At 48.6% G+C, this 27,869-nt stretch overlaps 1 protein-coding gene across 1 annotated transcript; it reads left to right on the plus strand.

The window, feature by feature from the left end:
• Positions 1 to 2,933: 2,933 nt before the first annotated feature.
• Positions 2,934 to 27,679, plus strand: RCC1L (RCC1 like). Its single transcript, XM_055001192.1, has 11 exons — positions 2,934 to 3,605; positions 5,532 to 5,661; positions 7,627 to 7,755; positions 10,209 to 10,275; positions 10,940 to 10,991; positions 12,111 to 12,195; positions 21,209 to 21,390; positions 21,897 to 21,981; positions 23,661 to 23,834; positions 25,792 to 25,877; positions 26,593 to 27,679. The coding sequence occupies exons 1-11, from the start codon at positions 3,210 to 3,212 to the stop codon at positions 26,668 to 26,670; spliced, it is 1,464 nt and encodes a 487-aa protein (XP_054857167.1). The 5' UTR covers positions 2,934 to 3,209; the 3' UTR covers positions 26,671 to 27,679.
• The last annotated feature ends 190 nt before the right edge of the window (positions 27,680 to 27,869 follow it).

Below are 27,869 nucleotides of genomic sequence, written 5' to 3' on the forward strand. Positions count from 1 at the left end.
GGGGATTTTGATAGGGAAGGGTTTTGAAGTAAAGTACCTCTTATCTCAACACTAAGTAATGTGTGACTTTGCTCTTCAGTGGGTTGGAATTTTTGAGCCATCTGACTTGGACTGAGTCACCAGAGCTTGCTGGATAAACCCATCAAGGACGCAAACTCTCCCTTTTTGTGAAAATGGAGGAAACCCCTTTTCACCCATTTCTTTTTGGCTCAAGTTTGAAGCCATCTTCCGATTTAAGGAGCCTCCCTCCAACTTAAGTGGCTTTTCTGTTTGTCAGTTTTGAGCGTCTCTCAACATGAAACATCTGACACATGAAGAACACACGTGGGGAGATGAAATGTTAGCTGGGAAGGGTAGTTTAAAAAGACAGAGCTGGTGGCAGGGTAAAGGCTTTGCTATACACTGGAGCTGTGTGAAGGGGCTGTGAAATCCCAGAAGGGGAACTTCAGCCCATTATAACCTCTCCAGGTCCAAGCCTGGCTCTGGAAGGCAGCTCTGGCCCATTTCCATTCCTTGCTGCCCTCTGGTTGCCATCCCACCCAGTTTTAGACTGGAGAGGTGAAATTGACAGAGCCTTTGGGAAGGCAAAGATGAAATTGACAAACCCTCTGAGGAGCCACCTCCAAGGGCTGTCCTTTAAAACTACACTTCCGCGCTAACATTGCATCTCCCTACACTTGACGAACATGTGCTGAGGTGTCTCGTGTAGAGAGACTCTCAGAGCGGGACCACAAGTGATGCCTGACACAGGTTGGACACTAGTCAGTTTCCCTCAAGTTTTGATGGGAAATGTAGGCATCCTGGTCTTGCAGCTTGACTCTCTGACTGCTGTCCAATGGACTTCTCAACTGTCACTTGTCCAACATTCCGCCAAGCTGCCTACATTTCCCATCAAAACTTGAGGGAAGCTGGCAAGTGTCCAACCTGTGTCAGGCGTCACTTGTGGTCCCGTTCTCAGTCAGAGCAGCTCTACTTTCACTAAGCCCTCTTGCCATTCTTCATTCTCATGCAGAGGGAATCTTGCAAAGACCTCTGGGATGGAACATTTGCTCAGTTCTCACAGGACTTATTTTGCTTCACTGTCCAGCATGGTGATGGACAGTGTGATCCTAACAGCAGTTTCCTGGGAGCAAGTCCCATTGACTAGACCTGAGTAAGATTCTCTGAGTAGACATGTTTCAGATGAAGTGCTAGGCATGCCCCCTTCTGGAAAGAGAGGCTGTTGCCACAACAGCTCGTCAGGACTAATTACTGCTGTGCCTTATAACTGAGGCCACCAGTGAAGTAATGTGTTGGAAACCACAAACTCTTTGAAACTCATAGCAGTCAAACTATGGAGCATAACCAGACAGGACTACAATAGGTACACAACATGTCTTGCAAAAATAGATTTGAGACAAAACACTCCTTTGCACGGAGAAGACTACAGCACTAGCACAGGAGAAACCTTTTCCTTGGGAAGTCTGCAAGATAGATCAGCATCCAGTGATTGGACAATTACTCTAAACACAAATGGGACTTTTGTTACCTACAAGTTGGATATCAGAGCTCAAGTAAATCTAGCATCTGAGGTTACTTTAAGGGACTTAAAGAGAAAGTCAAGCCGCATTGAATTACAAACAAATCCAACTAAAATCTTACGATGGAGAGCTCATTGTGACATAGATGTTCAGGAAAACAGTAACATGGTACAATTATTGTTTGTAATTGTTGAAAGTAAGGAGATACCCATATTAGGACTTAAATCATGTCAGACTCTAGGTTTTATTGAAAAGCTGTACAGTGTGGAATAACAGGGGCACACAAACATTGAAAATCAATTTTAGGATGTCTTTATTAGCACAGGAAAATTCTCAGAAGTATAAAATAGAACTGACAGAACCTAATTTTACACGCACCTAGAAACATTCCCTTAGCTCTTCGAGAAAAGCTAAAAGAAGAATTAGATAGACTGATTGAACTGGACAGTATAGAGAAGGCTGAAGTATCCACAGAATGGGTTACCTCTTTAGTCAGTAGAAAGATGGAATCCTGCAGCTACGTTTGGATCCTAAAGAGCTGAATAAATATGTTATTGTTGCGAGGATAAAATGGAAGGGCACAGGACAATGTATGCCAGTTGCCCACCCCGAGCTCTTTGGGAGGAGGGTTTGATTAAAGTATGCTAGACAAACAAAGGGGTTTTAAAATTTAATTGGTTAAGACTGCTGGGCTCTTCACTGAGACCTGCTGGAACATATTTACCCAGTTCTTAAAATGTACATTCTTGTTGATCCATTTGTCATGTATATTATCAATATAAGCCATATAATTTTGAAAAAAGTTAATTTTTAAAAACATTTATTTAAAAGTTACAACTAAGCCATCGCAAATGTATTTGTCATTGTGGACAACAATTTAATAATATCTATAAAACGTAAGGATTATAATAAAGTTGCCAGTTTAGCAGCGCCTCTACAGCATGGCCTCTGCTGCTAACTGTGGCCGTTGCTATAGGCAACCTAAACGCCTGGGAAGGGAAGGCATTCGCCTCTCGCGTTATGGCCGCTATCGGCGAATTGGCTCTGCGCTTGCGCGCAGAGCAGCGGCGGACGGTGAGCGCGCCGCTGCGAAAGAACGACAGGTATGAAAGATTATCTCGTTGCATGCAGGCAGGCAGGCAGGCACTGCCTCTAGTGTCATGGCCGCCGCCGTCTCGGGTGCCACTTCGCTAACTCAACCCAACCCGCCTGATAGAACTTCCAGCGGATGCGAGGCCGAGGCCTCTTGCCTCTTCTGTCATGGCGGTGTACGCCTCGTCGAGCTGCGCCTGCGCAGAGAGGTCAAACGAAGCTAACGGGGAAAGGTGGGCAAGATGGCGCCGTCCATGCTGCGGGTTTCCCAGGGCTGGATTTAGATGTGACATTTCGGGAGGGGTTGGGAAGGGGGTAGAGGGGAGGGGAGCAAGTGTAGCCCCTCGAGGCAGGACGGTGGTGCGGAAGGCTTAATGTGGTGGTTCTGTTACATCAGGAGGGAATTTGGGACAACCACTGACATGAGTCCTGCAACTGCTAAGGCTCCAGGGAGAAATTTGAGAGGTTGTTGCTAAGAATATAGGATTTTCCTTGGAGGTCTTCTTTGGTGGTCAGTAAGGTACTGTGGGTGCCATCTATAATCTCTATTTGATACCGCTTGATACTTTGAAAACGGTATTTGGGTCTCTTTTTGGGATGTCCTTAGTGTGCCAGAGAAGGCTCTTTCTAGGCTTCCCGAGGAGGTTGCAGGGTTCTGCCCTGGGGGCTTCTCTGACCCCACAGAGAAGTTTCCTTAGTGATCCCAATGGGTCGTTCCTAAGCCTCCCCAAGGGAATCCCATCTGAAGGGCTCTCCAGAAGCTTCGCCAAAGCGGCTGGCCCAAAAAGTGTCCGGGACCTCAAAGAAGCCGACGATGCTGCCCCCATTTTCCAATATGTGGGGGGACACGCCAAGAGGAAAAGTCGACTGTTTGTGTGGGGTTTCTGTTACTCGGGAGCTTTGGGCATCCCTAGTTTTGTCGTGCCGGATGTGGGGTGGAAGAAACGGCGGAGGATCCAGCCCACTCCATATCGTCTAGATATTGAGGAGAAGGTGAGGAGGAGGGGTGAGGGGAGAGAGACCAATCGTCTCCTTTCTTGGAAAGTTTTGAGTTCCCATAAAACAGATATTTATTGTTGAACGTAGAAAAACTGCCTTTATACTGAGTCCGATCCTTTGGCTGTCTAGACAGTGCAGTCTGCTTTGATTAGCAGTGGCCCTCCAGGATCTCAGGGAGAGAAAGATCATTCCCAATACCTGCTACCTGAGTTACTTTAGCTAGAGATGCCTCAGGTTGAACCCAGGACATTTAAATACGTTAGTACAAGATTCAGTACATTAATGTAAAACTATTGATCATCTCGTTCTCAGTGTAGCATAACAGGATTTCCAGTGTCATTTTCAGTACCATCTTCCAATACCTTTATTGCTATGCTTGTTCATTTATTTATTTAGATATTTATATCCTGTTATTTTTCTTCAGGGACAAAACTGAGTGGTTTACAGCATTGTTCTCCCCTTTTGTCCCTCCTTTTGTTTTCTTCTTTTATCCTTATTACACCAACCCTATGAGGTAAGTTTGGCTGAAAGTGAGTGACTTGCTTAAGGTCATCTAGCAAGCTTTCATGGCAGAAACTTGGGTCTTCCAGTTCTAGTCCAATACTCTAACCACTAGTTAACAGGTTTAATAAATACTGATGTGGCATATAGACTGTTTTTATATCATTCAGAAGAAAAACTTTAGCTTTAACAGGCAAATCAGTATTAAATACCTCTTGTATATTTCCAGTTATCATTTACCAAAAAAAGGGGGCTGCCACAGAGTCCCTGCATACGGTAGATATCGGCTCTTCTGTTAAAATGATAGTAGCTTTCGCCTGATGACATGATAAATTTCGGATAATATCCATGGAAATAAATGCCATTGTTGTAGCCTTCTAAAGCAGTTTCCTCTTGTCTACAGAAAGCAAAGAACTTCATGAACGTATATCTCACCAAACAACAGAATCCAGTGCCTAACCAAAGATTTTTATGCCACTTCTGCGTGTGGCATTTAATCCCATTTTCTTCAAGTTCCTGTAATAGGGAATGCATATTCACAGAAATCCCTTAGTATTACTTATTACTAACTTTGCAAACTCCATTGATTTCTTCAGAGCTCTGGGCTGTCTTAAAATAGAAACCCAGAGATGTTAGTCAGAGCAGAAATTTGTCCTCGTGGGTATGAACGCGACTTTTTGCTGTGCTTGCCTCCCCCTCCCCCCATATGGAACACACCTGAAGGCCTTTCCTGCTTTGGGAAGCCTTGTCTGTAGTTCCAGTTTTTTGTGATGTCCAGACACAGGTGCCTGGGCGAATCAGAGCCCCTCCCCACCCTCCCCACCCTCAAGATTATAAATTAGGATTTAGCTGAGGTTTAACAACAACAACAATAACAACATTTGATTTATATACCACCCTTCAGGACAACTTAATGCCCACTCAGAGCGGTTTACAAAGTATGTCATTATTATCCCCACAACAAAACACCCTGTGAGGTGGGTGGGGCTGAGAGAGCTCCAGAGAGCCGTGACTAGCCCAAGGTCACCCAGCTGGCTTCAAGTGGAGGAGTGGGGAATCAAACCCGGCTCTCCAGATTAGAGTCCCATGCTCTTAACCACTACACCAAACTGGCTCTCCAAGTTTGATGGTATGGGATGGTATGGGGGGGGGGGTGGCGGCTTCAGTTTGTTTAGGTATCTGCATCATGGAAAACAGGAGTTTGGTTTAAAATGTCTCAAACAATGGAAACCCTTTAGTCACACTCAGTGCATGAGAGGAAGGAAGGAGGCATAGCCAACAAGCTGTGTCCCTGACCATCATAGTTAAACCTCTGTTTGTTGCAGTATCTGAATGCAGCCACACCTGCCTGCCTCAGGAATCTCTTTACTATCTGGACCTAAACTCTATCTGGACCTAAACTCTTAATTTTTTTAAAAGATCTCTTCCGCTGCCTGTGGCTATGGATTCACGCTGCTTTCGTCCAGGACCACTGACATTACCAAAGTCTGGGGGATGGGGCTGAACAAGGACTCTCAGATTGGATTTCATCGCAGTAGGAAGGATCGGTGTAAGTACCTGCCACCTTGGTAAGGTCTGAAGCGTTGCAAATGGCTGTTGCTCAGTTGCTTGCACATATTATTACTAATTTAGGTTTGTGCCATTTTTCTCCCTGAAGAGACCCACAGCTGCTTACAGAAAACTCCAAAGAGCTAAGCCATTTAAACAGATAAGACAAATGTGTCTGGACTGGTCTTGGTTTGCTTACGCAGACCTTAGGCTGTGAGTCATGGACTAAGAGTGCTTTAGCCCTTTAGCTCATGGCTAAGAGCTCGCACCTCTCTGGTGTATAAACTCTGATTTTTCATTTCCTTGTTAAATGTCTTCCCATGATACACTGAGAGCCAGTTTGGTGTAGTGGTTAAGAGCAGCAGGACTCTAATCTGGAGAGCCAGGTTTGATTCCCCACTCCTTCGCTTGAAGCCAGCTGGGTGGCCTTGGGTCAGTCACAGCTCTCTCAGAGCTCTCTCAGCCCCACCCACCTCACAGGGTGATTGTCGTGAGGGTAATAATAACACACTTTGTAAGCTGCTCTGAGTGTGGCATTAAGTTGTCCCAAAGGGCAGTATATAAATTGAATGTTGTTGTTATGGTGGTTAGAATGTTGGAACTCTGGAAGATCTAGGTCCAAATCTTCACCCTGACAAAAAAAGCTCTCCTCTTAAATTTCAAAAATATAACAACAGTTTACTAAAATATAAGTGTGCAAAGGTGCAATCAATCATATATATACAAAATATTATTCCAATTACATATATCACAGTCAGTCCTTTCTAGAGTTAACACACAGATACTGTTACTAGTGCCAATTTGTCAAAATACAAGGCAACCAGAATCCACATGCTTAAATAAACAGTTACATAACCAGTAAATCTGGAAACGATTACAAGACCAAATGTCCCAGTATACCAGTCTACACGGCAGTGTAGTTACCCGAGATAACCCAGAAACTCATTGGCACTTTGGTGCTGACTATACCGTTGTGTATACTTGGGAAGGCTATTGCTGTCTTGCTTCCCAGAAGCATTTATTTTATTTACATCCCCATTTGTTTCCCTCAGTGGGGTTCCAAAGCAGCTTACGTTGTTCTTTTCTCCTCCATTTTTATCAACCTTCTGCGGGAGGTTAGGCTGAGAAAGAGTGACCGACCCAAAGTAACCCAGAAAGTTTCCGTGGCAGAGGGGGGATTCGAACCTGGTTCTCCTAGATTCTAATCTTATGCTGTAACAACTATATTGTGCTGGTCAGGCATTGTTGGAAATGGGATACTAGAATAGATTGGCCTGATCCTTACGTCCTTTTATTTATTTATCTGTTTATTAAAGTCATTTATACCCTGCCTTTCTCTGGTAAACCAAAGTGGCTTATATTGTTCTCCTTGCCTCCATTTTATCTTCACAAAAATCTTGTGAGGTAGCTTAGCCTGAGAGTGTGTAACTGACCCAAGGTCACCCAGCAATATTCCATGGCAGAGGGCAGATTTGAACCCAGGCCTCCCTGTTCCTGACTGACCCAAGGTCACCCAGCAATATTCCATGGAAAGGGCAGATTTGAACCCAGGCCTCCCTGTTCCTGACTGACCCAAGGTCACCCAGCAATATTCCATGGAAAGGGCAGATTTGAACCCAGGCCTCCCTGTTCCTGACGGTCACCCAGCAATCTTCCATGGAAAGGGCAGATTTGAATGCAGGCCTCTTTGTTCCTGACTAACCCAAGGTCACCCAGCAATCTTTCATGGTAAAGGGCAAATTTGAACCCAGGCCTCCCTGTTCCTGACTGACCCAAGGTCACCCAGCAGTCTTCCATGGAAAGGGCAGATTTGAACTCAGGCCTCCCTGTTCCTAGTCCCAACACTCTAACCACTATCCCACACTGGCTCTCATTCTCTGAGTTCTATTTTCACAGGCCAGCTGGTCGAAGGTTCTCACAGCCATGTTAGTAAGTCATTTTTAAACCCTTTCTCCTCTCCCTTAAGCGCGAGGTTACGAATATGTCCTGGAGCCAGGCCCCATCCCATTGCCTCTGGATAAGCCCCAAGAGACCCGAGTTTTACAAGTGTCGTGTGGCAGAGCCCACTCCTTGGTGCTGACAGATAACGAAGGAGGTAAGCTGATAGCACTGCATATCCTGAAGAAAGGCCACGTCTCATCGATGGTCTACTTCAGTATTTCTTTGGCTGCCAAGTCTGAAACATTTGATTTTAGATGTCTTCTGGAACTTTTCAAGTTCTCAGGGTCATTTTTAAAAAAGAAAACAACAGATTGGGCAAATGGTAAAATTTCTGTTAATTTTGAAGCCACATGGGCAAAAGAATTAGAAGTTTGGGGGGAAATTGAAATTTGTTCAATACTTTCCTATCAAATTAAACCATTTTTACTGATTCAGCAGTATATATTGCATCATTTATAACTTAGCTAGCATATAAAATGGTAGTATTTGGTACGTTCATGGAATTTAAAAGTATAAATGTCTTTGTTTTCTATAATAAAAATTGCAAGTATTTGAGAACTTATAATCTGCTGCACTGTATGCTCCCATAGCACATGTATCTTAATTTTTTTGTCATTTGAAAAGTAGGAAAAAACCAAAAATTGAAGGTAGTAAACAAAAAAAGAGTGTATTATTTGGACAGAAATTTTCAAAGTCATAATAGGTAGGATGGCTAACATATTTAGATATTAAGCTAAATCTTACTGCACTGAAAACAATGAACTCCTTAATAACATATCATATTATTATAGCATATTTACATTTTTGCAAAACATGTTCTTGAAAACGTTTATGTCTACAGTGTTGAGCTTTTTTTCAATGCTCCTCAAAATTTCTCAGTTTCTCCATTGGAAAAATTGAGAAGGTTCTCAGACTTTTTCTTGCTGTTCATTTAGAATGGGTGAAATGCGTGGTAAGACAAGGGTTTTCTCACTCACAAAGTAAAAAAACTATTTCATAGGAGATTTTCCCCCCTCACTGTACCTGCAAATTTTCCAGTTCTTCCTTATTGGAAAAATGTAAAAAAGTTTTCATACTATACATTTTGACTATGTATAAACCTGCCTCAAGACGCATTTCCCTCATTCAAGATAAAATATTCCTTAGGAGCAGCTGTTGCTCAGTGGAAGAACTCCTGCTTTGTATGCAGAAGGTCCCAAGTTCAATCCCCAGCATCTCTAGTTGGAAGGACTAGTTAGTAAGTGATGTGAAAGACCGCTGCCTGAGACCCTGGAAAGTTGCTGCCATTCTGAGAGCCAAGCTACAAGAGATGAATTGCACGAGGAGGAGCACATGAACGGAGTTGCAGCGTTAGCTGGGAAGCTGAGTTTTAGAAAAGATCAGAAGGCTTTGTTAATTTCCCCTCTCTACAGAGCCAGGGAGATGGCTGCTCAGAAGGTTTAATTTCCTCTTTGCCTCCCAAAGGCTCGCTCAGTTTCACCTCCCCTTCTAAGAGGCGAAGAGGAAATAAACCTTCTGAGCAGAGATCTGTAGAGAGGGGAAATTGGCAAAGCCTTCAGATCTCTTTTAAAACTCAGCTTCCCAGCTAACATTGCGGCTCCCTTCACGTGCACGTCGTTGTGTAATTCGTCTCTTGTAGTTTAGCTCTGAGTAGACAGCAATGACCTTGATGGACAGATTGTCTGATTCAGTATAAGGCAGCTCAAGAAATGCATAAAATATCTAGATTACTCTAGCTCAGTTATATGCGCTCGGACAGTATGCTCCACCCAGTTCTTTGGCAACCTTCCATCCTCAACAATCCCAGCCTATATTAAACTCTTAACAATTCCTTGCTATTGCAGAGCATTTACGCTCGCACATCTGAACGCTGCCCCTTCAGCAGTTTTATATGGGAGATGCTGTAATATACTTTACTTGGGTAGACTTTGTCAATGCGATTTGGAAACAGTCGACTCTTTGTCCCATATGATATTGGAACGCCCTCATTACAACTGTTATCGTGAACTGTGGATTGCTCCTATTTTCACTAAACTACCTCCTACTGTATCCAAAGACAATATAGTCCCTTATTTGCTGGTGGATAGAGACCCAAGCCTCACGCTGGCTTTGGCCAATTATCTCTCCATCATGTTTTCCTTAAAGAAACAAAGACTCCTTATCCACTGCTCAAGATCATTGGATCAAAGGAGCTTGAAAGAAATTATAAGGCAGCATCATGTGTGAGTTTTCTTCCTCTCTTCTAAACTTTCCAACGAAAAACTGAAAACAGGCCTGTTTGGAAAAACCTGTTTTTTCCTAGGCCTTCACATCTCCAGGTCATGCTGTACCACTCTACGACAAGCAAAGTACAAGCCCAGACAGAGTGGCCGTAGCCTGGAGGCAGAGCACTTGCTTTCTGTGTGGAAAGCCCCGAGTTCATCTCCAGTTGAAGGAGAGGAAGGAAGAGAAGGGGAGGAAAGGCTTCTCCAGACAGTGCTGAATTGGATAGATCAAGAGAGCAGCTCCGGACGTTCACGGAAAAAGCGACCTCTTGTCTGCGTCCTCAAAAGGGATGTTTGGTGCTCTGTGAGGTTTGTCTGACCAAATCATCTGGTTTCGTTTCAGTCTTCAGCATGGGCAACAATTTCTACGGGCAGTGTGGCCGAAAGGTGATCGACGGGGAAATTTACAGGTGAGAAGATCTCTTCCGCTCAGAACCTTATTCGGGGGAGAGGCCATGGCTTACTGTCAGAATAGCTGCTTTGCATGTTTATGGTGCCAGGTTCAATCCCTGGCATCTCTAGTTACAAGGTGATGAGAAAGACCTTGGCCTGTGACCTGGGAAAGCTGCTGCTTGTGGAACCTCCATGTACAGAGGTAGTATACCCCAAATACCAGTTGAAGGGAAGGACTGTTGCTGTTATGCTTCTTGGAAACATGCATTTTATTTTACTGAGATATTTATACCCTGCCTTTCTCTACAAAGAAGCTTACAACTGTCTTCCCCTCTGTTTTTATTGTCACAATATCCCTGTGAGCTGAGAGACAGTCACTGATCCAAAGCAACCTTCAGGGCAGCGGGGGAATTTCAACCCAGGTCTCTCAGATCCTTCTCTGACATTCTGACCACTACGTGTTGGCCCTCCACATCTTTAACGTCTGGTTCAATGTGACAACTGCTTTATTTTGGATACTTGCCTACCATTGTCTACAGTAACACAGAATGGATGTCTGTAACTTGACTATAATTATTGGTTGTTGGTAAATCTTGTTATTGTTGTGTTCTTTTAAACATGCAAATATTCATTTCTAATCCTTTTACTGCCTTGCTATCTTCTCTCATGGTGCAAATGCAGTGAAAGTCAGCTAATTCACAGACTGCGGGGATTCGAGGACCGAGTTGTTCAGGTAAGAATTCCATTGCCTGTGTATCATCACTTGATGGTTGTTGTTGATTTTCCGGGCTGTATAGCCGTGGTCTTGGCATTGTAGTTCCTGACGTTTCGCCAGCAGCTGTGACTGGCATCTTCAGAGGTGTAGCACCAAAAGACAGAGATCTCTCAGTGTCACAGTGTGGAGAAGATGTTGGCAGGTAATTTATATTTACTCAGGAAGGTGGGGTTGGGCTGAGTCATCCTGTAAGGGTTTCCCTGGGTGTGGAATGCTAATGGGGTGCTAATGCTTCACTGTATCCTGAGGAGGTTCTTTTGCATATGGATTGGTGCTTGATATGCTAATCTCTGCAGGGCTATTGTAGGATGTAGAGTATTTTGTTAGCCTGGTGTTTTTCAGGACTGGAAACCATGCTCTATTCATTCTTAAAGTCTCTTCTTTCCTGTTGAAATTGTGCTTATGCTTATGAACCCACTTCATAGGGTTTCTTGAGTCAGTTGCAACTTGATAGCAAACAATGCAAATTAATTGCTATGCAGCCCACAGGATCTATGAAGGAAGAATCTGTAATTGGTTTATTAACCACAACTATTGAGAGAGTTTGTGTATGTGTGTGTGTGTGAGAGAGAGAGAGAGAGATTGAGAGAGAGAGAGAAGCTGCTTGTGTGGAGGGTGGGCTAAACATCAAACAAACTAAACTAAGAGTGGCCTGCTTTGTAGGGCTCCTGTTATGCTATCTTGGCCTGCCATGGTGACTGGTTGTATTTAACAGGATGCTGGACTAGATGGACCCACTGATCCAACAGGGCTCTTCTTATGTTCTTATGTAAATGTAGCATCTTAGAGAACCAGCTGCAATCCTCAGATCACATCTTACCTTAGCTGCCGTATGGGTTGTGTGTGTGTGTCTCATAATGTTGGCCTACCTTCCAGGGCTTTTGTAAGACTTAACAGCAACATTGTGTGAAGACCTTTAAATACTACAAGAACTATATAAATTCTAAGTATTGTTGTTATTAGGTGTTGTCTTAGTGGGGTGCTGTAGCATAAAAATGTGTTAAAGTTTTTCAAATGAAATAGTCTTCAGACCTTTTTCTTTATTTCTCTACCCCCTCCCCTTGTTGTTGCCTACAGGTTGCTTGTGGGCAGGACCACAGCCTCTTTCGAACTGAGAAAGGAGACGTCTACTCCTGCGGGTGGGGAGCTGACGGCCAAACAGGTAGGACAACACAGGTGAACCAAACTTGGGGGCCTCGATAGCCATGGGCTGAGAAACACAGGGGTTGGACGGCACTGCTGCTTCTGCTCGGGAAACAGAGGGATTCTTGAAGCTCTTGAGCAGGCAGCAGGGAGTGGAAGAGGCTGCAGTAATGGCGTGGAAATGGCTGCCTTTTCTTTAATTAAGAATGGGAAAAACGGGTCGAGAGAGAAGCAACCTTTGGCTTATGCTGGACCCGGGGCTATATATCTCCCCCTCCTTTTTAGTTTTCTCTTGTTTTTCCCTAACTGCTTTAGTTTGGAAGCTCCTTGGAGTCCGAGAACTATCTGATTTTATAAGGCAACAGCTTATCAGCTATCACTGCTGTCAAATATTAATTATCTGAAAGGGAAAAAGTCAAAGGAAAGCTGTACCCTGAGGAAATGTTGCCCGTGGAACAAGTTGACATGCGCCTTTGCATTATTTTCCTGTTTCTGGCTGGGGGTGGGGGAGGGGGCAAAAAGCAGTGAAGCCGCCCACCGACCGCCAGAAGTGCTTACTTGCCATCCCATTGGTATTATATTTTATTTATTTATTTTATTACACTTCTAGACCGCCCTCCCCGTCAGACAGGTGTCAGGGCTTGCCGCCGCTGCCGCTGGGCGTGGCATTGGGCGGTCTGCTCCTGACGTCATAGGGGGGCCAGGGATGCTGCAGGACCCTGCTCTGTGAAAGGAGGGGCGGTATACCTCACCCAGACTCCCTCTCAGTCCACTCGCTGGCCTGCTCAACCTGGCCTGCTTGCCCCCTGTGTCCTTCTTCATCCCCTCCTTCCAGAACTCTCCTCCAAACCTCCACTCTTGCCTTGCACCGCTCTCACTCCACATTATCACTCCTTACTCACATCCACCACCACAGGGCTCTTCCCAGCCAGCTTTTATAGGGCTTCCTTCTACTGCCCCACCCCTCTTCCAGCCCAGTCTTGGGCTGCACCAAGCAGTTGCAGCTGGGGTAGCTGATCTGGCCCCACTGACCAGCACCAGCTGTGCCTTGTTCCCTGGCTGCCCAGCCTCCCTGCCTTGGCTGATTGCTGAAGGCCTGTCCAGCTGCAGTCCCCTGGCTAGCAGCTCGGCCTCCCTGGCTGAGCTGATGGCTGAAGGTGGGTCCAGCTGCGGCTCCTTGGCTGGTTGCCCAGGGCTTCCTGCAGAGTGCCTCCAATAGCCCCACCTGGAGTGGCTTGGCTTCTGGCAACTTCTGGGCCAGGCTACTATTTTCTAGCTGGGGCGTGGCTTTGGGCTGTTGGGGCTGCTGCTGCTTCTCCTCCTTAGGTAAGGTCTTTGGGTGGGTGACTGCTGGGCCCCCAATCCCTCTGCCCTTGCCCCCTTCTGCCTTGCTTAGTCCCCTTTCCTTCCCCAGGGGAGTGGACTCGCTGGCTCCTCTCTGTCTCCCCCTGACTCCTGAGGCCCTGGGCCTTTGCCTCTTGCCCCTGGCGCCGGCAGGTTCTGGCTCCATTTGCCCGTGGGAGGGGATGACCTGCTGTCCCCAGGCTGCCCCCTCTGCTTGCCAGTCAGACCGGTTGACCTACTGCCTGCTGGCTGACCGGTTGACCTGCTGGCTGCTGGCTGCCCCCTCTGTTTGCCCGTCAGCCCGGTTGACCTGCTGTTCCCTCTTGTCAAGTCTGGGGGCTGGGGCTCAGACCCCGGACACACCTCCCCGCTTGGCTTTGAGTTGTGGGGGTCCGATTCAGCCTCGAACATGCGGGACATGAAGTCCGCGTCCACATGCCGCGCCCCCTGGCGGTATTTGACGGTGAATTGGAAGGGTAGGAGGGAGAGGTACCACCGCAGCACCCTGGGGTTGTGCGCCTTCATGCGATGGAGCCACTGCAGGGGTGCATGGTCTGTCAGCAGTACAAAGGGGTTGTTGGCCAGGTAGTACTGCAGGGCCCCAACTGCCCACTTGACCGCTAGGGCCTCCCGCTCCACTGTGGCGTAGCGCTTCTCGGCGGGCTGGAGCTTCCGGCTTAGGAATAGAATTGGGACATCCACGCCATCCCGCTCCTGGGTCAGCACGGCCCCGAGGCCGGTGTCCGAGGCGTCCGTGGCCAGTGTGAAGGGCCGGTCAAAGTCTGGGTTCCATAGGGCAGTGGCATTGGAGAGGGCTGACCGCAGGTCCTTAAAAGCTGCCTCTAGTTCTGGGGTCCACCGGACTTGGTTGGGCAGCCCTTTCCTCAAGCTGTCTGTCAGGGGTGCCGCTCGGGAGGCAAAGTGGGGGATGAACCGCCCGTAATACCCCAGCAGTCCTAGGAATCGCCGAACCTGCTTCTTGGTCTTGGGCTGTGGGGCGTCGGCTATTGAGGCCACCTTGTCCGGTGGTGGCCTGACTCGTCCTCCCCCGACCACAAAGCCCAGGTATTGGAGTTCCCGGAACCCCAGGTGGCTTTTCTTTGGGTTGGCCCGCAGTCCGGCCTGTTGAAGGGCTCTCAAGACTGACTCCAGGTGCTGGAGATGGGTGGGCCAGTCCGGGCTAAAGACAATGATGTCGTCAATGTAGGCCATAGCGTATGCCCGGCACTTGCCCAGCACCTGGTCCACTAGTCGCTGGAACGTGGCTGCTGCACCATGGAGCCCGAAAGGCATTTTCTTAAATTGAAAAAGACCTTGGGGAGTGGCGAAGGCTGTTTTCTCCCGATCTTCAGGTCGCACGGGCACCTGCCAGTACCCCTTGGTTAAATCGAGAGCTGACAGGTAGCGAGCGGACCCCAGGTGATCCACCAGCACATCTGCTCGAGGCATGGGATAGGCGTCGAACTTGGCCACCTTATTCAGCTCTCGGTAATCGACGCAGAAGCGGGTGGTCCCGTCCGGCTTGGGCACCAAGACTATTGGACTCCTCCAGGCACTCTGTGAGGGCTCAATCACCCCCAGCTGGAGCATCTCGTCCGTCTCCTTTTCCACCGCCTCCCACCGCTTTCTAGGGATGGGTCGCCACGTAGCCCGAGCCGCCTGCCCTGGCTCGGTTGGGATGGCATGCTGTATCAGGCTGGTGCTACCTGGTCTGCGGGAGAAGACGCCTGGTACCCGGGCCCATAGAGCCTGTAGCTGGGCCCGCTGAGTTGGGTCGAGCTGGGGGTCCACCTTGGGCTCCTCGAATTCTGGGCCTTCTGTGGTCCACGGCAGCTCACTGGAAGGGAGTTCCAGGGGGTCCTCCGCCAGCTGGCACTCCTCGCTGTCCCGCTCGTACCACCTCTTCAGCAGGTTCACGTGGAGCGTCTTCCTCTGGCGTCGACGAGGCCCACACTGGACCTCATAGGTGGTAGGTCCTAGTACCTTTGTCACCACATAGGGGCCTCGCCAGGGGTCCCCCTCCTCCCTGGGAAAAACTGTGCGGTGGACGAGGACCTTCTCCCCCAGCTGGAAGGTTCTCTGTCGCGTACCCCGGTCGTACGCGGCCTTCTGGTGTGTCTGGGCGTGGGCCAGCCGTCGGCCTGCTTCTGCTTGGAACTGCTGCACCCGCTCGCGGAGTTGGCTCACGTACTCCTGGACTGGGGGGGCTGGGGGGCTGGCTTGGGGGCCCCATTGCTCCACCAGGCGGGAGAGCATTCCTCGTGGCTTTCGCCCATACAGCAGTTCAAATGGGCTAAAGCCAGTGGAGGCCTGGGGGGTCTCTCGGAGGGCAAACATCAGGGGGTCGATATACAGGTCCCACTGGTGAGGTTTGTCATGCGTCATCTTTTTCAGGGCCTCCTTAACAGTCTGATTCAGGCGCTCTGCCAATCCATCTGTTTGGGGGTGGTAGGCAGAGGTGAACACCTGCCGGATCCCCAAGTTCTGACAGAGCTGACGCATGGCCTTTGCTCGGAAGGGCCCTCCCCGGTCTGTCAAGATTTCGCTGGGCAGCCCCACCATTGCGAACAGCTTGGACAACGCCCGGACCACCCCCGGGGTCTGCATAGTTTTCAAAGGAATGACCTCCGGGAAACGTGTGGCGTAGTCCACGATCACCAGGGCAAAACGGTAGCCCCGGGGTGTGCGTGGCAGTGGGCCGATAAAGTCCATCGCTATCCGCTGGAAGGGCACCCCCATCACTGGCAGCGGGGAAAGAGGGGCCTTTGGCGGGCGTCTCGCTGCCACCCTCTGGCAGGTGGGGCATGAGCGGCAGTATGCCTTCACGTCCGCATTCACCGAGGGCCAGAAGAAACGCTCGAGGATCTTCCTCAGGGTCTTGTGGTGCCCCAGGTGCCCGGCCCAAGCGTGCTCATGGGCGGTGCGGAGGACCTCCGGCCGATAGCCTGCTGGCACAAGTAGTTGGCGGACCTCTCCCTGGCCATTCGGGGCACGAGCTATGCGAACCCAAACCCCTCCTTGCTTCTCAATGCGAGGGAGCCGTTGGGACCTCCGTTCATCCCGCACCTGCTCCTCCTCACGAGCGGCTGTCTCTCGCAAGCGCTGCAAGGACTCATCTGCCCCTTGGGCATCACAGAATGGGCGACCTGCTGGGGGTCCAGCTGGGTCTTCAGTCCGTGGTTCTGCCCCTGGTCTGGTGGAGGGACCCTCTCCCAGGTCGTCGGCCTCCTCCACTTGCAGAGTGGTGGCAACTTGTGGGTCTGTCAATTCCCGTGCCGCCTCCCGCTGAGGCCTGGCGATCCCTGGGGCGTCTCTTCCCGATTTCTTCGCTGCCTGCTGGAGGAGCCTGAAGAACCCCGGGGCATCTCTTCCCAGCAGCATTGGCACGGGTAGGTGAGCTACCTGGGCAACTTCCATTTGGTGGCAGACCCCTAGGTACTCTACCGTGATTAGGGCCGTAGGGTACGGCTGGGTGCGGCCCATCACATCCGTCACCGGGATCCAGCGGTGCACTGGGGTGGCAGCTGGGAGGAGTTGGGGCCGAATTGCTGAGACTGCACTCCCGGAGTCCAACAGGGCTTGTAGGATCAGCTGGCCTATCCTCACGGTGGCGCATAGACTCAGCACCTGCTTGCCAGGTGGTGGGTTACTTTCCCAAGCCAACGCACATACCACTGGCGAGGAGGCTGTGGGTGTGCAGGCTTGCATCCGCTGCTCCACGGCCTGCATTAGCTCTGCCTGAGCTGTTTGGAAGGCCGCCTCCAACTTCCTCCACATCCTGTCCAAGCATTCCTCCAGCCACAGTCTGAGGTCTGCTGGGGCTACGGCATTGGGATACATCCCTTCGACTGGCGCCTGCGTCGGAACGGCTTTCCCCGTACGGGCCACCAACTTGTCAGGGCTTGCCGCCGCTGCCGCTGGGCGTGGCATTGGGCGGTCTGCTCCTGACGTCATAGGGGGGCCAGGGATGCTGCAGGACCCTGCTCTGTGAAAGGAGGGGCGGTATACCTCACCCAGACTCCCTCTCAGTCCACTCGCTGGCCTGCTCAACCTGGCCTGCTTGCCCCCTGTGTCCTTCTTCATCCCCTCCTTCCAGAACTCTCCTCCAAACCTCCACTCTTGCCTTGCACCGCTCTCACTCCACATTATCACTCCTTACTCACATCCACCACCACAGGGCTCTTCCCAGCCAGCTTTTATAGGGCTTCCTTCTACTGCCCCACCCCTCTTCCAGCCCAGTCTTGGGCTGCACCAAGCAGTTGCAGCTGGGGTAGCTGATCTGGCCCCACTGACCAGCACCAGCTGTGCCTTGTTCCCTGGCTGCCCAGCCTCCCTGCCTTGGCTGATTGCTGAAGGCCTGTCCAGCTGCAGTCCCCTGGCTAGCAGCTCGGCCTCCCTGGCTGAGCTGATGGCTGAAGGTGGGTCCAGCTGCGGCTCCTTGGCTGGTTGCCCAGGGCTTCCTGCAGAGTGCCTCCAATAGCCCCACCTGGAGTGGCTTGGCTTCTGGCAACTTCTGGGCCAGGCTACTATTTTCTAGCTGGGGCGTGGCTTTGGGCTGTTGGGGCTGCTGCTGCTTCTCCTCCTTAGGTAAGGTCTTTGGGTGGGTGACTGCTGGGCCCCCAATCCCTCTGCCCTTGCCCCCTTCTGCCTTGCTTAGTCCCCTTTCCTTCCCCAGGGGAGTGGACTCGCTGGCTCCTCTCTGTCTCCCCCTGACTCCTGAGGCCCTGGGCCTTTGCCTCTTGCCCCTGGCGCCGGCAGGTTCTGGCTCCATTTGCCCGTGGGAGGGGATGACCTGCTGTCCCCAGGCTGCCCCCTCTGCTTGCCAGTCAGACCGGTTGACCTACTGCCTGCTGGCTGACCGGTTGACCTGCTGGCTGCTGGCTGCCCCCTCTGTTTGCCCGTCAGCCCGGTTGACCTGCTGTTCCCTCTTGTCAAGTCTGGGGGCTGGGGCTCAGACCCCGGACAACAGGCTCAGGGCGGTGTAACAACATATGATTTTTACATAAAGATTAAAAACAATAAAAACATTAAAACATTATTCAATATACAATTAAAATTGGCGGGTATAAATATTAAAATACAGCATTTTAGGCGCAGGGCTTGGCTCTTGCATCATGCCCTGCGCCAGACTTATGAGCTCCTGCATGGGTGGTGGATGGTCTTCAGTGGTATGGCCGGCGAGAGGACAGCCTAGCCCCCGCCAAATGCCCAGCGGAACATCTCCGTCTTGCAGGCCTGGCAGAAAGATAACAAATCCTGCCAGGCCCCAGTTTCCTCAGACAGAGAGTTCCATCAGGTCGGAGCCAGGACCGAAAAGGCCCTGGCTCTGGTAGAGGCCAGGCGGACCTCCCTGGGGCCAGGGACCATCAGCAAGTGCTTAGTGGCTGATCAAAGCGACCTCCAGGGAACATATGGGGAGAGGCGGTCCCGAAGCTATGCTGGGCCCAGTCCGCATAGGGCTTTATAGGTCAGCACCAGAACCTTGAACTGGAACCAGTACTCAACCAGTAACCAGTGCAGCTGATGGAGGATGGGTGTTATATGAGCCATGATTGGTGCTCTGGCAACCACCCGTGCAGCTGCATTCTGAACCAGCTGCAGTTTTCCGGATCAAGCCCAAGGGAAGCCCTGCGTAGAGTGAGTTGCAGTAGTCTAATCTGGAGGTGACCGTTGCCTGGATCACTGTCGTAAGGTCATGGGTCGATAAGTAAGGGACAAGTTGTTGAGCCTGTCTTAGATAGAAAAATGAGGATCGAACAACCGCTGCGACCTGTGCCTCCATAGACAAGGAAGCATCCAGGACCACCCCCAGGCTCCTCACTCTCAACACCAGCGTAAGTGGCGCTCCGTCAAGAGCAAGGAGCCAGAGTCCCGCACCCATGGACCCTAGACCCACATGCAGGACCTCCGTCTTCGAGGGATTCAGTCTCAGCCGACTCTGCTTCAACCATCCAGCCACAGCTCCGAAGGCACGTTCCAGGACATCTGGGGCAGATGTAAATGTCAAAACCAAATATTATTAGATATTTGGTTTTGATATTTACAGCCAGAGGCTACCAGTGGCTCACTTTTTTCCGTCTGCTTGAGCGTCTGCTGCTGCCGTACGCCCAAGTGGGCTGCTCCTCCGTCGGTCCTGGTGTGGACGGGCAACAGATCTGCAGGATGGTCTTTCCCAGGTCTGCTTCCCAAGATCCTTTAGCTGGAGGTGGGACCTTCTGAGCAGCAAGCAGTCCTTCTGATTTTTGAAACTGCCTTCAGCCACAGTGGGCCTTTAGTCTGTCTGGCTCATTGCTGCACCAGAAGATCTTTCCCAGCGTGCAGTGTGTGTGTGCCCTGTGGGACCTTGTGCCGCTGCAAATGGTAAAAAAGCAAATCGGCATAATTACACTCACTTTTGCATGCACGCGCGCGCTCTCTTAATAATGCAGCAAAATGAAGCAGGAGTCCAGTGGTCCCTTAAAAACTATAACACCCCAAGTGCTGGAAAGCCTGTGGTAACATTGGATCATTTATTCTTTGCTGGCGGTCCTGTCCACATGTACAACAATATTGGAATAAAATTCTAGAAGTTATAGAAAAGATCACAGGACACAAAATAGAAAAATGTCCAGAAACCATCTTGCTCAACTTATGGAACGATAATGATGTTTCTCAACTGAGAAAAGAACTTGTTTCTTTATTGTTGTCTGCAGCTAAGACTGCATTTGCTCAAAATTAGAAGACAGACAAGATCTCCACTGTCAAACAGTGATTGCTGAAGGTTTGGGACCTGTTGATAATGGAGAAAATAACCGATCAGACAACATCTATGCAGGGGTCATTTTGTAGAAAAAGAGCTGGAGGAACTCATTAGCATAACTCATTAGCATAACTCATTAGCATATGCCACGCCCCAGACATCACCTATCCTGGCTGTTTTGGACCCAATCCTGGCCACTCAGGACTGAAATTGGGCCCAAAGTGGCAAAAAGGGGCTGAAAATGGCTGAAAAGGGGCCCAAAATGGTCAGGATTGGGCCGCTGCTGAACAGGAGAGTGGTCCACCACCTGTCAGAGGCCTGATCTGGGCCGTTTCAGCCCCAAGCCAGGCCGAAATGGGCCCAAAATGGCAGAGAGTCAGGTGGGCGGGGCCACCTGACGTGACTTTTTTGGGGAACTGCCAGAACTGTGTTCCGGCGCGTTCCCCCTCAAAATGAGCCCTGCATCTATAAATAATCCCAATCATCAATTTTCGTATATAGAAAAATGGTCCCCATTTTTTGAATATGTAACCAACTATGCTACAACTGACAACTCTGTACCAAAAAAATATAAGAATTTTCTTTTTTATTAATTGTATGTGGTATATATCAGGTCGTGTATCTCAGTATCTTAAATGTTGTTATATAAATCACTCGTTTGGTATTAAAAGTTTACATTTTGTTAATGTTGGAACAAATTTATAAAATAAAAATAGTTATTAAAAAAAACCTTTAACACAATTTATTCCAGCATAAGCTTTTCGTGAGTCAGAGCTCACTTCATCAGACAGATTGATGCATCGGATGGAGCGAGCTCTGGTTCACGGAACGTTTGTGTTAGAATAAATTGCGTTTTCTTTCGGGGTCTAGACTCCTGCTTTGCTGCCACCTGCTAATGCCATCTGGGGTCTAACTACAGTTGTGTTTCTCTCCCAACTTTGCAAATCAGGTCTCGGCCACTATGATTGTGCCAGCACCCCGACCAAACTGGGTGGCGATATTGCAGGGGTCCCCATTGTCCAGGTTGCTACTTACGGAGACTGCTGCCTTGCTGTGTCGGCGGACGGCGACGTTTTTGGCTGGGGGAATTCGGAATACCTGCAGCTGGCGTCTGTTACAGAACTGACACAGGTTAGGAAGATCCTGACGGAATTTGCCCTGCTATAACTTGCTGTCCTGGACCGCGTGGGGTGTGCATAGGTCCTTCTCCTGTTGCGATTTTCGTTCTGTGTGATCTTACTTGCATGTTGATAATCTTTAGTTGAGTGGGGTGGGGGGAACACCAGCCCTGTTGGCTGATCTAATTGCCAGCAAAGTTCTTGTTCATTTCACTGGGCATTGCTAGTACATTTAAGGGTTGGAAACTTGGCCTTTACAAGAGAGAGAGAGAGTGAAAAGGGCTGAGATTTATCTTAATATTAACTGACTAAGTTCTGCACCCAGTGCAATGATAGAATCATCCCCTTCAAGGCCAGTGCTTTGTGGGAAAGCATGATTTGGTTTTAATTTAGGTAAGTTTTGAGTCCTCTTTTCCTTTTTGTTCTGTAAATGTGAATCCATAAATGTGATTCCTTCTTGGGAAACTGTGGGGGGGGGGATATCCATGGGGTCACCTTCCAAACTTGCATCCTCAATAGGTGAATGTGCCAAGACACCTGCCGTTCAGAGTTGGGAAGGTGAAAGAAGCTGCTTGCGGAGGAACAGTCAACGCTCTCTTAAATGGTGAGCTTATCTCTAAGGGGAACTTTTCAGGAATCCTCGCTTTTTGAGGTTTAACAGGCAGCTTTTATGGGTGGCTTTACTGCAGCTAAGGGAAGTGCGCAACACTGTTGCAGTGACTGAGGGCCAAACTACAAGTGACGCCTGACACAGGTTGGACACTTGTCGTCTTCCCTCAAGTTTTGATGGGAAATGTAGGCATCCTGGTCTTGCAGCTTGGCTCTCTGACTGCTGTCCAATGGACTTTTCAACTGTCACTTGTCCAACATTCCGCCAAGCTGCCTACATTTCCCATCAAAACTTGAGGGAAGCTGACAAGTGTCCAACCTGTGTCATTCGTCACTTGTAGTTTGGCCCTGAGGAGGTCTTTCAGTTGAAAGCTGCTGCTGGATAAACGAGGGAAGGGCAGCCCTTCTTAGCACAAGTGCCGAAGTAACCCCACAGTATCTCTCTGTGTTGGTGAGCTGGCAAACAAAAGGGAAGGAGCGGGGGCTAGGTGAGCATCATAGTGTTTAACGAAGGAGGTTAGCAGAACAGGAAAAAAATGATAAACTTGTGGAGAATATCTAAAAATATGAACTAAAAATGCCGGTATGAAGTTTAATTAGAAATACATAAATTGTATTTCTAAATTGTATATAAAACGTATATGTAGAACCATAAATTATATGGTTCTACATATACGTACTAAAATCTTGTATATAAATAAAGTAAAATCACTAATGTACAGGTATATTAGTACAACTCATTGCCATATATACAGAACCAATAAAGCCAGATGCATTTCGGCCCAGGGGCCTTCTCCAGTGGTATAAAAACAGAGCTTTTTTTCAGCTGGAACTCAGTGGAACGGAGTTTCGGCACCTATTGAAAATAGTCACATGGCTGGTGGCCCCGCCCCCTGATCTCCAGACAGAGGGGAGCTGAGATTGCCCTCCACGCGGCTCCAGTGCGGAGAGCAATCTAAACTCCCCTCTGTCTGGAGATCAGGGGGCGAGGCCACCAGCCATGTGACCATTTTCGCCAAGGGCGATTTAAACTTTAAAAAACTCCCTCCTTGTTCCAGCTGACCCAAAGTGACGTCATTGTGCAGTCCTGAGTTCCACCACTGAGTTCCACCACCTCTTTTCCCAGAAAAAGCCCTGTATAAAAATATCACAGATAGCACCCCATCAATAAAATACCTAAATGAAACAAACATGACCTAGCACACAGTGAATGCTGTCATGAAAATATAAGGCCGTATCCGAGAGGGTTGGATCCAACCAGTTTTTCTGCTTGCGCAAGAAGAAGGTGGAGCCCCCTTTAAACACCAAAAGGGATTATGGGACCTACGTGTACAAAAGACAAGTGGGGCAGGAGCTGTAGCAAGGAAGGGAGTTGGAACGATATCGGTTGACAGTGCTGGCCGGATCCAACCTCTAGCCTACTTTCTAGGCAATTACAGGTTCTCCCGTCTCCAATCCTTTGTCTGTTTTGGTTATCCTGATATATGTAAATGCTTTTACTTTAACAGAGCAATTGGGGGGGGGGGTAGGATTGAACTGGGCGGAAAGGAGCTGCTCACTATTGCCTGTCAGTACTTGCTAAAACGTCATGGCATAGCCATTTCGGTCTGGTGAATGTGGCGTTGCAAATATTCATAAGTTTGCTCACAACAAGCTGTTCTGAATGAAATCCAGAGGAAGGCCACGTCTTCGTATGGGGCTATGGAATCCTTGGAAAAGGTCCCAAACTGATGGAGGCAGCAGTCCCTGAAATGATCCCACCCTCCCTCTTCGGCTTCTCAGACCTCAGCCCAGACATTCGCGTGGCTCGGATCCGTTGTGGACTCAACCAGTTTGCTGCTATTACCAGTAAGCTTCCTAAATGTTGTTTCATCTGGACACTCTGCTGGAAGAGGTTGTTGCCGTCCCTGGGCTGAGTTATCTTCATGTTCTGGAATGTTCAGAAACATTTTATCTGCCGAGTGTGTTAGCACGGGAATGTTTTCAGAAATATCGTGCCACCCATGTGGGAAGGGGGAAATTTGTTTGGCCAAACAAAAATTGCACTTAGGGTGTAAGAACAAGAGGAGGTATGTCTGGTTTGGGGACAGGAGGGGTGGATTGGTAGAAGCCTGGAGAGACTAGGCCTGGTTGGAGACTGAAGGCTGAGAAAAAGCGTCATGACTTTGGACAGGGGTCTGCAACTTACGGCTTTAGAGCCAAATGCGGCTCTTTATCTTTAAGTTAAGATAAATTGGAGGAGGTAGGTGGGATGTTAGAATAACCAGCGTATGAAGGGAATGTCAGGCAAAGCTTATAGGGGGCTTCTTATGCTGACCTGTGTGGTCCAGGATAGCTTGATCTTGTCAGGTCTCAGAAACTAAGCAGGAGCAGCCTTGGTAAATACTTGGATGGGAGACCACCAAGGGAGTCCAGAGTTGCTATGCAGAGGTTGGCAGTGGCAAACCACCTCTGAACTTCTCTTCCCTTGAAAACCCCAAGAGAGGGAGCCATCGTAAGTCAGCTGCAACTTGATGGTACCTTCCACACAAAGGGCTTCTTAGAGAAGCTTTCCAGAAAGGGAAATGAGGGAGGTGAACAGTCGACAGCAGTCCAAGCGTGAACCGTGCCCAGATTTATGCCAGTGCACTAAAACAATCGTGCAATGCATATTTACTAGTAATTGTGAGATCTTGTGTGCGCCATTTCCTAATGAAAGCGTCACAACGAGTAGTGCTTGGCCTGTAGAAACTTTATTTATCAATATGTCAGTTATTGGTAATATTTATGATGTGTATATTTTCAGTTATACAAATGATGTTTCTTATACTCACTCTTATATATTGGTTCTAGAGCAGTAAGAACTAGAAAGCTGGAATGTTCTGTATATTGAGAAGTCTTAAGGGAGGGATGGTTTTATGAATCAGATGTGGCTCAAAAGTTACAGACTTTGCAGAAGATCCCAAGTTCAGTTCTGGACGTCTCCAGTTACCTGATCGCTGGTTTTAGGTTTTGAGAAGGGCCTTTCTCTGGCTGAGAACGCAGAGATGTGTAGCAAATCGCAGTAGGCAATTCTCTGCTCGATGGACCAAGGCGAGTGATTTAGAATAAATCTTATGTGTTTTTTCTAGCCTGGAAAGAGTGGGGGCGCATGCACAGTGATCACTTGCAGCCCCCCCCCCATTGAGGCACACACTAAATTTAAAATCGAAAAGAGTCCAGTAGCACCTTTAAGTCTAACCAACTTTACTGTAGCATAAGCTTTCGAGAATCACAGTTCTCTTCGTCAAATGCACATCTGATGAAGAGAACTGTGATTCTCGAAAGCTTATGCTACAGTAAAGTTGGTTAGACTTAAAGGTGCTACTGGACTCTTTTCGATTTTGCTACTACAGACTAACACGGCTAACTCCTCTGGAACTAAATTTAAAATACAGTTAGTATGGGTTTCCTTGTGGATTGGTGTCTCTTGTTTCAACAAAATAGTGAAGAGTCCAGTAGCACCTTAAAGACTAACCAACCAGCGTATGTGTTTCAACAAATAGATGATCTCACAAATGTTTCACGTCAAGCACACCCTGTAGGGGGCAGCAGCACCCAAAGCAGTGGAAACAGGTCGGTCTTCCCTTTTGTAGGCTTCCAGACTTAAAACACTCAAAGAGAAGATTTGTATTTATAAGAAGGAAGCTGGCAGGAAACTTTGCTTTTTAAAAATAGATGAAAAGGAGATAGTGGTAAGGAAACTTAGTTTTCTTGCCCCCAGATATACAGCCAATGCCTCCCCCTCTCCCTCACTGATGGTTTGACATGCTCTCTTGGCTTGCAGATCGAGGAGAGCTCTTTGTCTGGGGAAAAAACATCCGGGGCTGTTTGGGAATTGGCAGGATGGAAGACCAGTACTTCCCATGGAGGGTAAGGATCGTTCTGCAGCCACTCTGAAAGGAGACCGAAGTGTGTGCTTGTGTGCGTTTGGGGCAGCACCAAGCTGCTGTCGGTTTTCCATGGCCTGACCATTCACACAAGCAGAGATCAACAGGGACTGATCGGGCACCAGATGTTCTGTGGAACTCCTCACCTCTGGATGTTGCAGTGGCAACTAGCCTAAATGACTTTAAACAAAGGTGGCCAGGGAAGTGGCCGGTCCAGCATTGGCTTACTGCTGTGGTAATTGAAAGCACAGCTGCAGTTTTCAGTATATAGCAACTAATCACAAGAGTAGCCGTATTGTGCTGTTACTTCTGATCCTCTGCTACCACTGGAGGGGATGCGGGGAGCAGCAAGACCCAGTAATAGGATATGAACTGATATGGTTCTTGTCTGGACATGTTTTAACTTGTTACAGGGAGGTAAGGGTAGGAGGCTTTCCTTTAACCTTTTAAGCAAAATCAGATGGAGGGTAGATAGGAGCCAACCATCCCTTCCCTTCAGTGAGCCTGGCTTCCACTGTGCTGAGAATCCGATTTTGCATTGTTATTTTTTTGCAATTTTTATGAGGTTTGGATCTCCAAGAGCTGCTTTGGGAACCAGATTTTTGGCTGGATTTGAGTCGAGTTGTGCAAATTGCTGTCTTCTCACCATCCAGAAAAGAAGCTAATTAGAATCTCTTTTTTTTGTCCCCCTTGTCTAGGTGACAGTGCCAGGCGAGGTGTTCGATGTGGCTTGTGGGGTGGACCACATGGTTACTCTGGCCAAGTCCTTCATCTAGCAGTACCTGGCCAATGCCATGAATTGCCCAGCCCATTGGAGTTGGAAGGACACAACCAACATGGGAAAGTACTGTCCTTTTTGTGCTGGTGTTTGCTTCTCCCTGAATTCCTGGCACGCAGGTCCATGGAGGGCGCACTCTATTGGCACCTTCATGAGCAACAGTGAGCCCAAGTCTGGGGGGACTCGTGTGAACATAACTGAAGGGAAAAATACTCCAGCCCGGAAAGAGTTTTACAGAGATTGCTGTTTTAATGAACACTCTTGCGGGACAACCCGTGGTATTGTTTCCCTTTGCGAGAGGCTTACAGTTCATGAAGCAAATTTGTGCCCTCTTGTTTTACAATGTGTGTTTGAATCATGAAACAGAACAGGCTAAAGATGCCAGTTGAGATGATTTAATGTTGTTTTCCCTCTCTCTCAAACCCGCCCCCCCTCCAATTTATTGTTTGGGGGCAGCTCTGCCTTGGGCTTCATAAAAGTGCTGGACCAGAAACGAACATTGTCGTGTTTGTTCCCATGTAATCACCTTCAGCAGGATCCACTATAATCCACTATACACCTATACCCAAAGTGCAGGTAACAGCTCTTTGTGGACAGAGAGGAGGAAGGAGGGATAGAAAGCTGACTCCACCAGGCTGTGTGGAAGACTCCAAATTTCCCAGCTGATTCAACTTTCTGCTTTCCCCAAGCGGGATCCTATAGTGCCATTAAACACCTGCAAGCTGTATTTGATCACTGAGTATGCTATTTTCTTTTCTGAGCCTACAAGTGGCCCCGACCTGACTAAAGCCTGTCATGGGGTTGGAACCCCATTCAGTTTTCCACTCGCACAAGGCACTTCAGTCCGTGGAAGAGAACGTACCCCACTGCAGCCCACTGATCTCCCCAAAATGCTGCTTTCGGGGGTGGGGGGTGGGAAGAGCATGAAAGGCAAAATGGGGGTCTGCAGCATGAAGGTGGAATCTACCCCACGCTTACCATTAAAGAAAAATTTTATCTGGTGCCAACCTGTGGTCTGTGTGTGTCGTATCTGTGCCAGAAAAACCTCCATGTTTCAGTATTCTATGTAGGGACGAGTAAAGAAAACATTCTCATATTCACCATTTTGGGCCCTTGCACCATGTTGGCGTGCACCGAAAATGTTTGCCCCGTTTTCAACGATCCTCCTTCCAGCCATAGATCTCACTTTCTGAGTTG

Source organism: Eublepharis macularius, chromosome 17, assembly GCF_028583425.1.
Source record: "Eublepharis macularius isolate TG4126 chromosome 17, MPM_Emac_v1.0, whole genome shotgun sequence".
Taxonomy (NCBI): domain Eukaryota; kingdom Metazoa; phylum Chordata; class Lepidosauria; order Squamata; family Eublepharidae; genus Eublepharis; species Eublepharis macularius.